Source organism: Amphiura filiformis, chromosome 7 (genome assembly GCF_039555335.1).
Source record: "Amphiura filiformis chromosome 7, Afil_fr2py, whole genome shotgun sequence".
In the NCBI taxonomy this organism is placed as follows: Eukaryota; Metazoa; Echinodermata; class Ophiuroidea; order Amphilepidida; family Amphiuridae; genus Amphiura; species Amphiura filiformis.
This window is the reverse complement of record NC_092634.1, coordinates 56193313-56206595: the sequence shown is the minus strand read 5'-3', so window position 1 is coordinate 56206595 and position 13283 is coordinate 56193313. Positions and strand designations below refer to the sequence as shown.

General features: G+C 36.6%; 1 protein-coding gene across 1 annotated transcript in view; it reads left to right on the top strand.

The window, feature by feature from the left end:
• LOC140157963 (proteasomal ATPase-associated factor 1-like) overlaps positions 1-12872 on the top strand; it is a 121491-nt gene extending 108619 nt beyond the window's left edge. Inside the window, 1 exon segment of the mRNA XM_072181210.1 lies at positions 12705-12872. Coding sequence (XP_072037311.1) covers positions 12705-12872 — 168 coding nt within the window.
• Positions 12873-13283: the final 411 nt, after the last annotated feature.

Below are 13283 nucleotides of genomic sequence, written 5' to 3'. Positions count from 1 at the left end.
CTAACTTTGAAATAATTATATGACTGTTTACTAAGTGCTGTGTGAAAATGGGAGATTTCCATGACTTCAGGGCTAAATGAGCCTAAAGTGAAGGCAAAAACTGCCCTTTTCAAAAGTCACAAAGTAGGCCTATGCTTGTCACAAAAGTTGATTCATGGCTTGTTACTAATGGAAAACCCCATGTGTTTGAGTGCAGTTTAAAATCCTCACCAAGTGAACATGTACTGTAATGTGTATCGATTCTTGATCATTCAGCCATGCAAATCCCCTTGGTGCAGAGTTCAGCACAGTGAGTTGTAAGATGGTCAGTTCCATTCCTTGTCCCAATACGCCTTGCAGTTTACAAGCATAGGCCTACTTTGTGAATTTTGGAAAGGGCACTTTTTGTCTTCAATTTAGGCTCATTCAGCCCTGAAGTCATGGAAATCTCTCATTTTCACACAGCACTTAGTAAACAGTCATATAATTATTTCAAAGTTAGTTTTGTTGGTACAAAACGAAACTTTACGATGTTATGACGACATGTTCAGAGGGGGACTTCATCTTTTGAGGTGTTTATGTGAAGTTACATCAATTTATCAATCGCTGAAAAAAATATAAAACAAAAGAATTATGACACATTCTTTGCCAATATCTCAAAATCAATATTAGCGACATACGACACATTTCCATTGATCGTGTCACATATTTGTCCAGATAAAGTCATTCAGGGAGCAGTTCAGCAGGACGATTTTGTAATTTTGCCCCCACCCCTGAAAAGTGTGCCCAGTATGTCATTGCCAGTTCTGTACTGCTCTGTTTTATTCTCTTCTGGTTTGTTCTACTCTGAAGGCCTATGGGGAAGGGGCAAGGTCATGTGACTTTCAGGGGGTGGAAGACTTAACAAATATTGGGTACAATTACCAAATAGGGTGCAACTTGCTAGACTTGAGTCCAGTCCCCGTTTACAGAGTTTAGGGTTAGGGTTGGGGGTAGGGCAGTCTAAATGTAAGACTAGTAGTATTCGGTAATCGCTCCAATTATTGTCAACAATTGTCAAAAAAGGCCTTAAAAAAAGGCCCCACCGATGATGGGGGGGGAGATTTTCAATGGGTACCCCCCCGGCCCTACCCCCACACACTCATCATCATCATGGCTATGCCACTGGTCCTAATAAGTTGCTTTAATATCATATCACAAGAGATCTGGAATTCAAGTTGGCTCAAATAATTGGCTATAATACCTTACAATAGCTTGGTTTTACATGAATATATAGATACTGTTCTGATTTTCTTTCATTTTGGTGTTTCCTACCTCAAGTTACATTGAGGCCTGTCACTAAACCAAAAATTTCAGCTGATTCCGATTTTGCATTTGCGAGTCATGCATGATTAAGTGTATTACACATTGACAATGTGTTGTAATTTCGTTCTGGTGTACCAGAACATATTTCAAATTTCACAATATATTTGCTAAATGAATTAATCTGCTAGATATATTTGGTACATAAACATTATGTAGCCAGAGGTTTACAGAAATATATCAATCACAACTTTTTGAGAAAAGTGGGGATGAGGCTGTGGATCACGAAATGCCCTTAGGGACCGTTCACAAACACTTGTAAGGGGGGTCCTGATGCAAAAAAATTTTATCACAAAAATTGTTCGGGGCCCCCCTTTACAGACCTCAAAAAATGTCAGGCCCCCCCCCCTTTTTGACATGAAAATTATCGGTCAACCCCATAGAAAAGCATATTAACTCAATTTTCCCAGGGCCCCCCTTAGGAGGGTCAAAAATTTTCAGGGCCCCCCCCCCTTTTGCATCAGGCCCCCCCTTACAAGTGTTTGTGAACGGTCCCTTAAAGGAATCATTTTGATAAGGGAATATGAAAGTGTATCGGATTAGACAATAATTATAACACAGTTGCAGGTATGTTTTTGTGTCGCATCCTCGTGTAATTTGGTCAAGTCAAATAACCAGATGTCCTTTCAATACATTGTTTTCCTACCCTTTATTGTTTTTTTGCATCAAATGCACTATAATAATGGCATGCATGGACTGATTATTTGCTGCAATGTCCTTGATATTCAGTGAATGTACTACTACTTTGTATCCTATGCTTTATATTGACCTACATTCCCACCCTGACCCACTTTCCTTATTTACCAGTAAACATCCACTATATAGGACCTCAAACATGACAATCTCTAGGGCACAGTTCATTAACCCCAATATGCTTCTACACTAAAAGAATGACCTTTGGCTGTGTTGGGTACAAAAACTCATACTCTACAACTTGAGGTCAAATTTTGTGCTATAACTAGTATGGAGGAAATTAAACTAGGCCATCAGGGATGAGGCTGTAATGGTTCAAAGTGATATCTCACCTTTTCAACTTGTAAAAGTGAGGTTTATAGCCTGTTTATGATGTATGAAAGTGAGCAATTTTGTCACAAAATTTCAAAAAGGCTATTTTGAAAACCACTGAGCCAATGCTAGGCATTTTGGGACTTATTTGAATGCGTTTTCCATGTGGATTTTAAATATTTTGTCGAAAGTATCATATTCTGAAATTTTTATGAAATATAAATTGAAATGGGGTTAACCTGTTGCCTATGTTAGACATTATAAGCACATAGAAGGCTAATGCATTTGGTAGCAAATGTAGAACTCAGTGCAAAATACAGCATGCATCATGTGCTGCTTCATGGCATTTATTACTGATTATTTTATTATACCTCCACCAGAGTACATGTATGTTTCCTGATTGTCTGTCCACCATTCTGTCCGTCCGTCCGAGGTTGCGAATTTGAAATTTCTCCAAAAGTGACTTATTTAGAGAACATTATGTGTTTTCCTTCAGCTCCTGATGAAAGTCTATCAAATCGCTGTTGAAATGGGGCAACCTAAACAGATAACAAGACCCATCTTGGCATTAAATATCTCACTATTGTTTTTTTTTTGGTTTTTTTGTTTTTTAGCTGATCTGGTATTTTATCAATGACGTATATCTGACTGATTCGATAACCAATCTGATTGTGTTACACCCTAACCAAATGTGAACATCTTAAGGGATGGGGTATGAACGTTTCGACAGTATTTATTGTGGGACATTAGAGCACATCAGACATATCGAATTGCATTCTGAATACGAAGAATGTCCTTCTGATGTCAAATAATTTTGATTTTTTTGAAATTCGCAATGTAATACACATTTTATGGCAAATGATTAAAAATTGATATTTTTAAATATTGTTAAAACAGTACTCGAAGTAAATTTTTTTAATCTGGTGATTTATACTTAAAGTGTATGTAGGTGGGATGAAAAGCCGACGATCAATTGAAAATTTTGACCATTCGTATTGAAGATATAGATTTTTTTCCCAAAACACCAAAAAAAAATTAAGTCTTTTGGGGAAAAAATCCATATCTTCAATTCAAATTTTCAATTGATCATCAGCTTTTCCTCCCAGCTACATACACTTTAAGAATATATCATTAGATTTATAAAATTTACTTCGAGGACTGTTATATATCAAAAATGTGAAAAATATCTAATTTTAATGATTTGTCATAAAATTTGTATTATATTGTGAATTTCAAAAATGAAAATTATTTGATATCAGAAAGACATTCTTCGTATTCAGAATGCAATTCGATATGTCTGATGTGCTCTCATGTCCCACAACAAATACTGTCAAAATGCTCATTCCAGATCCCTTAAGAACAAAATTGAAAAGTTATTTGTACAGTAAAGCATTCTTTTAGTGCAATGTATTTTTGTTATCACAGCACCACTGAAGAGTTCTTTTGAAATGAAACTGGTGCTTTATAAATGTTTTTGATTTGATTGATTGATTGATTGATTGATTGATTGAACGATTAATTGATTGATTGATTGTTTGTAGTGTACAGTCTGTACACATTTCCCTTGAATAGACACCAGTTTTTATCATATTCAATTCATCGTTGGCCCCTGAACATATTTAAAGCAATACCGAGATGTAAATGCTTGGCAGTTTTATTTTAAACATGTTCAAAGGCCACAAGTACATAGATTTTTCCTGCCCAACAACGTATATCCATTGCCCCTTGTTAATAAACAATTGCAAGGGTATCCCTTTATATAAATTCACAGTACAGAAAATATACTCAGGGCAGCCTTGCGTTATATGCCTATATCCCATTTGGCACCTGGACTCCTCAAATAGACATTGAGCGATGCCATGCATGTCATGTAGCAGTTTTGTTGGTCAGGTCCATCATTGGCAGCCAACTCCAAGTTGAATAAGATTTAATTGAACTCGAGAACTAGTTTAATAGGAGGGCGGAAAAAAGTGCTGATTGCATGAAGGAATTATTGGGAGAGATGAAGATGAATGAGTATGGAGGATGGGTGATAAAAGATGTTGAGAAGTAAAATGGAGGAAGAGAGAAAAAGGTACTGGATTGCATGAAGGAATAATTGGGCTGTTCCATTTGAAATATATACACCCCCTATGGAAGCTATGATGTTGATCTTCCACATAGGGAGTGTGAATTTCAAATGGGGCTACCTGAGTGGGTGACTCCAATTGAAATCTACACCCCCTGTGTGAGAAATTTTAATCTTCTTAAAAGATGTCTTTTCATAGGGGGTGTATGGATTTCAACTGGAATAGCCCAATATGCCAGTAGTGATAGGCCTGTCTCCTGAAGATAGCAACTACATGAAGTGATGTGCTATCTGCTGAAGATAGCAACTACATGTACTAATGTGTTATCTACTGAAGATAGCAACTACACTGTACATGTACTAATGTGCTATCTACTGAGATAGCATCTACATACATACTAATGTATTATCTACTTAAGATAGCAACTACATATTCTAATGTGTTATCTACTGAAGATAGCATCTAAATGTACTAATGTATTATCAATTGAAGATAGCAACTACATGTACTAATATGCTATCTACTGAAGATAGCAACTACATGTACTAATGTGTTACCTACGGAAGATAGCAACTACATGTACTAATGTGCTATCTTACACTTACACTTACGGTTTAATGGGAGGTAGATAGGCTACTGTGCCTTTATAACCCCATATCTCTTCCAATGACTATCAAGTGCATTTTTGAAGGAGTTCACATTTTCTGCACTTATGACTACTGAAGATAGCATCTACATGTACTAATGTATTATCAACTGAAGATAGCAACTACATTTACTAACGTGCTATCTACTGAAGATAGCAGCTACATGTAAATGTGTTATCTACTGAATATAGCAACTAATGTGCTGTCTACTGAAGATAGCAACTACATGTACTAATATGTTATCTACTGAAGATAGCAACTACATGTACTAATGTGTCATCTACTGAAGATAGCAACTACATGTACTAATGTGTTATCTACTGAAGATAGCAACTACATGTACTAATGTGTTATCTAGTGAAGATAGCAACTATATGTACTATTGTGTTATCTACTGAAGATAGCAACTATAATTATGTACTAATATTTTATCTACTGAAGATAGCAACTACGTGTACTAATGTGGTATCTACTGAAGATAGCAACTACATGTACTAATGTGTTATCTACTGAAGATAGCAATAACATGTACTAATGTGCTATCTACTGAGGATAGCAACTATATGTACTATTGTGTTATCTACTGAAGATAGCAACTGCATGTACTAATATGTTATCTACTGAAGATAGCAACTACATGTACTAATGTGGTATCTACTGAAGATAGCAACTATATGTACTAATGTGTTATCTACTGAAGATAGCAACTACATGTACTAATGTGTTATCTACTGAAGATAGCAACTGCATGTACTAATGTGTTATCTGCTGAAGATAGCAACTACGTGTACTAATGTATTATCCACTGAAGATAGCATCTACATGTACTAATGTGAAGTAAAAAGATTAAAACTTTCAATGCACTCACCAGGTTATTTTCCCAAATATTTCAGAACCAACTGGCTCCTTCCTCAGTGGGTGATGGTGTGTGAGATGCTGCTGAGATCAGTGTTTCTAAAAGATCTTCTACTAGTGTACTTATAAATGTGTTTTTTACTGAAGATAGAAACTACATTTACTAATGTGCTATCTACTGAAGATAGCAACTACGTGTACTAATGTGTTATCTACGGAGATGGAATTTACATGTACTAATGTGTTATCTACTGAATATAGCATCTACGTGTACTACTGTGTTATCTACTGAAGATAGCAACTACATGTAATCAAGTGCTATATACTGAAGATATCAACAGTGTGTACTAATGTGCTGTCTACTGAAGATAGCAACTGCATGTACTAATGTGTTATCTACTGAAGATAGCAACTACATGTACGAATATGTTATCTACTGAAGATAGCAATAACATGTATAAGTAGCATCTACATGTACTAATGTGAAGTAAAAAGATTAAAACTTTCAACTGCACTCACCAGGTTATTTTCCCAAATATTTCAGAACCAACTGGCTCCTTCCTCAGTGGGTGATGGTGTGTGAGATGCTGCTGAGATCAGTGTTTCTAAAAGATCTTCTACTAGTGTACTTATAAATGTGTTTTTTACTGAAGATAGAAACTACATTTACTAATGTGCTATCTACTGAAGATAGCAACTACGTGTACTAATGTGTTATCTACTGAGATAGAATTTACATGTACTAATGTGTTATCTACTGAATATAGCATCTACGTGTACTACTGTGTTATCTACTGAAGATAGCAACTACATGTAATAAAGTGCTATATACTGAAGATATCAACAGTGTGTACTAATGTGCTGTCTACTGAAGATAGCAACTGCATGTACTAATGTGTTATCTACTGAAGATAGCAACTACATGTACGAATATGTTATCTACTGAAGATAGCAATAACATGTACTAATGTGCTATCTACTGAGGATAGCAACTATATGCACTATTGATTTATCTACTGAAGATAGCTACTACATGTACTAATATGTTATCTACTGAAGATAGCAATAACATGTACTAATGTGCTATCTACTGAGAATAGCAACTATGTAGTACTATTGTGTTATCTACTGAAGATAGCAACTACATGTACTAATGTGCTATCTACTGAAGATAGCAACAATTTGTACTAATGTGCTATCTACTGAAGATAGCAACTATGTGTACTAATGTGCTATCTACTGAAGATATCAACTACATATACTAATGTGTTATCAAGTAAAAATTACATTATACTAATGTGTTATCTACTGAAGATAGCAAGTACATGTACTAATGTGTTATCTACTGAAGATAGCAAGTACATGTACTAATGTGTTATCTACTGAAGATAGCAACTATGTGTACTAACAAATTATCTACTGAAGATAGCAACTATGTGTACTAATGTATTATCTACTGAAGATATCATCTATATGTACTTGTGTGCTATCTACTGAAGATAGCAACTTCATGAAGATAGCAACAACTATCTACATGATTCCCCCCTCCCCCATCACAACAAAAAATACCCCTAGAAACACTTCCTAAAGTGTTTTTAGGATGGTTGATCAGGTACATAGGTTATGTTGGATTTTTAATTCCACTGAGCAGGATCCTTCACAATGTATTGCAAGATCAGTGTAAACAAAACAGGCAGCTATGTTGAATACACTACATATCCATCCATTAATGGTGACACACATAATGGTGGTCTTTGTACAAGTCTATCACCTGATATGGTGATCCATCATGTGTACAAAATAGTGACCCACTTCTAGCCTTGAATCCAGGTCTCCATGTTTAATTAGACTGCAGGGGTAAATTCTAAATAGCATCTCATCAGCGCACATCTGTTTTCATAACTTTTTTGTTCTGAATTTTATAAGTTACGATAAAATTGAGATAAGTTAAAAAAATGGGCTATTCCGGTTGAAAAACATGCACCTCTGTGGAAGACATGGCTTTATAGTTTTCCACATGGAGTGTGAATTTCAAATAGGATTTATACCTGAATGGGTGACTCTGTTTGAAATCTACACCCCCTATGTGGGAGATTAAGGCCATGTCTTCCATAGGGGGTGTATGTATTTTAACTGCAATAGCCCATTGACACCTAAGCTGACAACTTTTGTCATTTGTCTGAAGAGATTAAAGAGATACTGTAGACATTGTAGATTTTATTTGGATTTTTATGTTCTTTTCTCTCTTTTTCCTTATTTCATAATTATGTTTTTTCTGTTTTGCCACTAATTTCTGTCTTTCTCTTCTTTTTTCTTCCTTTCATTCTTTTCTTTCTTTCCTTTCTTTCTTATTTTTCGTTCTCATTTCTTTTCTTTCTTCATTTTTTTCTCATTAAAATTTACATTTTTCCCTTTTTTCTTTCTCTTTCTTTCTTTCTTTCTTTCTTTCTTTAGTTTTCTTCTTTCTCATTCTTTCATTTCTTCTTTCTCATTAGTTTCACTTTTCTTTGCTTTTTTCTTTCTCTTTCTCTTTCTTTCCTTTCTCTCTTTCCTCCTTTCTTTCTCTCTTTCTGTCTTTCATTCTTTCTTTCATTCTTTCTCCTCTCCTCTCCTCTCTCCTCTTTCCTCTCCTTTGATTTGATCTGATGTGATTTGATCTGATCTGATCTGATTTGAAAACTTTTAGGCAACTATTTGACATACACCCCATCATTTTTGGCAGTTTAGTGTCCCATGGAATGGTTTAAAATTTGACGACCTTTTGTTTGTTTGATGCACAGTTCATGTACCGTTAGCAATAAAATCATAAGGGGAATTCCCTGCCAATATAGTCTATCTAACAGTACACACATATGTGACATGGTCAAGAGAAATGAGTTGGATGTCGCTAATATTGATTTTGAGATATTAGCAAAGAAAGTGTTTAAATTCTTTTGTTTTATATTGTTTTCAGCGATTGATAAATTGATGTAACTTCGCAAAGAAAAGTCGTATCAACATGGGGTTTCCAGTTTCGGAAAGCTCTAAATGTCCCCTTTAGAAACCTAAGTAAAACACATTTTCGACCAGGGTCGATATGTGACTCATTCCCCTTGATCATGTCACATATAAAGATCAGATCTTCTTGCTCAAGGTAATTTCCCATGCTATAATTTCTATCTATCTCCTTGTATGGTTTATTCATAAATTAGAGACCAAATTATTGAAAAATTCATGTAACAAACCTTGAAGTTTGTTGAATGTTCAGGAATTATGGATATATTCAATTCCCAAGGTTGACAATCGCTGATATCACGATCCACAGCATGCTCATCTACCAGGGCACACTTCTTTAACCTCAATACATTTGTACATTCATTGAATGACCTTTAATAATGTGGGTACAAAAACTCATACTCTGCAACTTGAAGTCAGATTTTGCACTATAATTGTTTAATTCAGGTTATTGAACTATGCCACTGGGATGAGGCCATTGTGGTCTATAGGGTATTAGGGGTTGATGACTTAGAAGCGACTGAATCCAGCCCTAGATTGATACTAATCTGAGCTGTATGTAAACCATTATTATATACAACTCTATGGAATCTATGCAGATCTGCCATAAAGTAGTGGAGTCACATGGAAATGTATATGAGCAGTGAAAGGGCAAGGCAGTCGTAGGCAGTGTAGGAAATAGCTAGTACATGTAGTGTAGCCAGGGCAATAATACATGTATCAATTTTGCCAGAGGGGGTCTTACTGAATGTAGTAAAAAATGTTAGCAATAGCATTGGCTATTGGAGGTAGTAAGAAGATAGGAAGAACATTGTGCTGTCTTATAGTAAAAATGTTTTGCTGTCTTTTAAAGATAACAAAAGTGTTGTGCTGTCTACTGAGGATAGCAGAAGTGGGTGCTGCCTACCTAAGATAGCAAAAGTGATGTTGTCTTCCGAAGATAGCAAAAGTGGGCGCTGCCTACCTGAGATAGCAAAAGTGATGTGCTGTCTACTGAAGATAGCAGAAGTGGGTGCTGCCTACCTGAGATAGCAAAAGTACTGTGCTGTCTACTGAAGATGCAGAAGTGGGCGCTGCCTACCTGAGATAGCAAAGTGATGTGCTGTCTACTGAAGATAGCAGAAGTGGGGCTGCCTACCTGAGATAGCAAAAGTGATGTTGTCTTCCGAAGATAGCAAAAGTGATGGGCTGTCTGCTGAAGATAGCAGAAGTGTTGTACTGTCTACCTATTAGATAGCAAATTTTGCTGTTTTTCTGAAGATAGCAAAAGTGCTGTGCTGTCTTCCAGAGATACCAAAAGTGTTGTGCTGTCTACCGATGATAGCAAAAGTATAATGTGCTGCCTACCTGAGATAGCAAAAGTGTTGTGCTGTCTACCAAAGATAGCAAAAGTGTTGTGCTGTCTACCAAAGATAGCAAAAGTGATGTGCTGTCTACCAACGATAGCAAAAGTGTTGTGCTGTCTACTGAAGATAGCAGAAGTGCGCGCTGCCTACCTGAGATAGCAAAAGTGTTGTGCTGTCTACTGAAGATAGCAGAAGTGGGCGCTGCCTACCTGAGATAGCAAAAGTGATGTTGTCTTCCAAAGATATCAAAAGTGTGATGTCTATTGAAGATAGCAAAAGTATTGTGCTATCTACCAAAGATATCAATGGTGTTGTGCTGTCTACTGAAGATAGCAGAAGTGTTGTACTGTCTACCTATTAAATAGCAAGTTTTGCTGTTTTCCAAAGATAGCAAAAGTGCTGTAAGGTTGACAATCACTGATATTGGGGGTTGATGACTTAGAACCGACTGAATCCAGCCCTAGGTTGATACAAAATCTATCATAGAGCTGTATGTAAACCATTATTATATACAACTCTGTGGAATCTATGTAGATCTGCCATAAAGTAGTGAAGTCACATGGAAATGTATATAAGCAGTGAAAGGGCAAGGCAGGCATATAGTGTGGTCGTTGAAGAGGAAAAACAGTGGCTACCTGGAAAAAATTGGTAAAAAGCTGATTTTTGCACCAGACAAGCAGAATATATCATAGAACATCATATCCAAAATCCCCAGAAATCCTCCTTGGGGAATTTGTTTTATCCAAGATGGCCGCCAAAATGGCCGTTACAACATATAATTAGCAGTATCTTAGCTTCTAAAGCAGATATGATGATGATTTTAGTGTCTTTGAATAGGTTTAAGAGGTCAGAGAATTCAAATTTGTACAAATGTAACACACTGATGTCTTCAATCACACTGAAATCCAAGATGGCCGCCAAAATGGCCGCCACAACATATAATTAGCTGTATCTTAGCTTCTAAAGCAGATATGATGATGATTTTAGTGTCTTTGAATAGGTTTAAGAGGTCAGAGAATTCAAATTTGTACAAATCTAACACACTGATGTCTTCAATCACACTGAAATTCAAGATGGCCGCCAAAATCCCACCACCACATATGATTAGATATATCTCCGCTTCTGAAGCAGATATGATGATGATTTTAGTGTCCTTGAATATATCTCAGAGGTCAAAGAATTCAAATTTGTACATATCTAAAACACTGAAGTCTTCATTCACACTGGAATCCAAGATGGCCGCCAAAATGGCCGCCACCACCATGTGTTATGTTTAGGTATATTTTGGCTTATGAAGCAGATATGATAATGATTTTAGTGTCTTTGAATAGGTTTTAGGTGACGTAGAAGTCAATTTTGTATTTATCTTCATATGGTATTATGTCTTCACTGCGGACACTGCAATCCAACATGGCCCTCAATATTGCTCAAATCAAACACGATTAGCTAAATATCTCAGCTTCTTAAGCCAATATAATGGTGGTTTTAATCTTTGAATAAGTTTTTAAGAGAATGTAGGTTTTAAGGGTCAGAGAATTGTTGCAATTACTGAAAACCCGGGCTTATAACACTGAAGTGCAAATAATAGAATCCCAAATAGCTGCCACCACATGTGAATAATATTATCTCAGCTTCTGAAGCAAAAGTAGCTGTCTTCATTCTCATCTACAGGTATAATTGCCTCAGCGTTTTGGCAATGTTCTCCTGTGTAATCTTCACAAGCTGTGACACATTTAAGTCCATTTTTGCGACAGGTTCATCCGTTATTTACACAATAATTCCTGGAGGAAAGTTTACAATTGTATCGTACAAGCTTAACAAGCTATGTGGTGCTGCATCTAAATTCGTAAGGACTGGTGCTAGTACGATGTCAGAGTTTTTCCAGCCCCATTGCTTTAAATTGGATTCAACTCATTGTTTGTTAGCTTTCTCAAAAGTATGACCTGTAAAACAACCCGCAGAAAAAAAAAACGGTGAAAATACGCTGCTCTTTCAGTAGGTGAACGCTTTTGTCGATAGCTGTGGATCAAATGATGCTTTATTTGATGATACCATTGCCATGGATTAAGCGAACCGTAGACCGTTTAAAGAATCTTCTTCTCTGCCACCATATAAGACAACAAATAATCTGATGCCATTTGTACCAATCTGTTCTAATGTCGCCTCAGGATCGCTCATCTAGGATGATATCTGCTGCAATTCTTTTATCTTCTTGTTGCAGAAGTTGAGTCGCAAAACCTCCATGCACGGATAAACAGGAGATGGGATGTCACTACTTCACCAGCTTTGTTAACAAGGTCTTGAACTTTATAAACCACCAACCCTTTCTTCTCTGAATGGAAGTAGATATCAGCCATAGTCTGGTCTCAATGGTACATCAAAAGGACAAGTATATCTGTGTCATCTGCTACTACAGGTACTTCTCTTCCTTGTCTTGCAAATTGAAGGGTACATTTCACTATCAAAGTGTCAGCATCTCCAGTACTATTGTGCACGATCTGACCATTGGTTTCCAAGTATCGACTCAGCAGCGAGATAAACTGATTGTTGTTCTTCTCATTCGAGAGGAAGGTCTGCTGGTCATGGTGAGAACCTTCATAGATTCTGTGAGCTGAATATGATAAGAACAAATGCCAGTTTATGTCGCTGCTGAGAACAAATGCCAGTTTATGTCGCTGCTGAGTCGATGGACGGTGCACAATAGTACCGGAGATGCTGACACATTGATATTGGAATGTACAATTCAAGACTCCTTCAATGTTCAAGACAAGGAAGAGAAGTGCCACTGGGGACCAGGTGCCACTGGGGACCAGAATATAGCTGATATCGGTGGGTTGGGAAGTTCAAGACCTTATTAACAACGTTGGTGAAGTATTGACATTCCATCTCAGGTCCTGTTTATCCATGCATGGAGTGGTTGTGACTCCACTTCTGCAACATTTGGACATGGAAAGACAAGTTTGTTGCAGAAGATAAGAAGAATTACAGCAGATATCATCCTAGATGAGCGATCCTGAGGCGACATT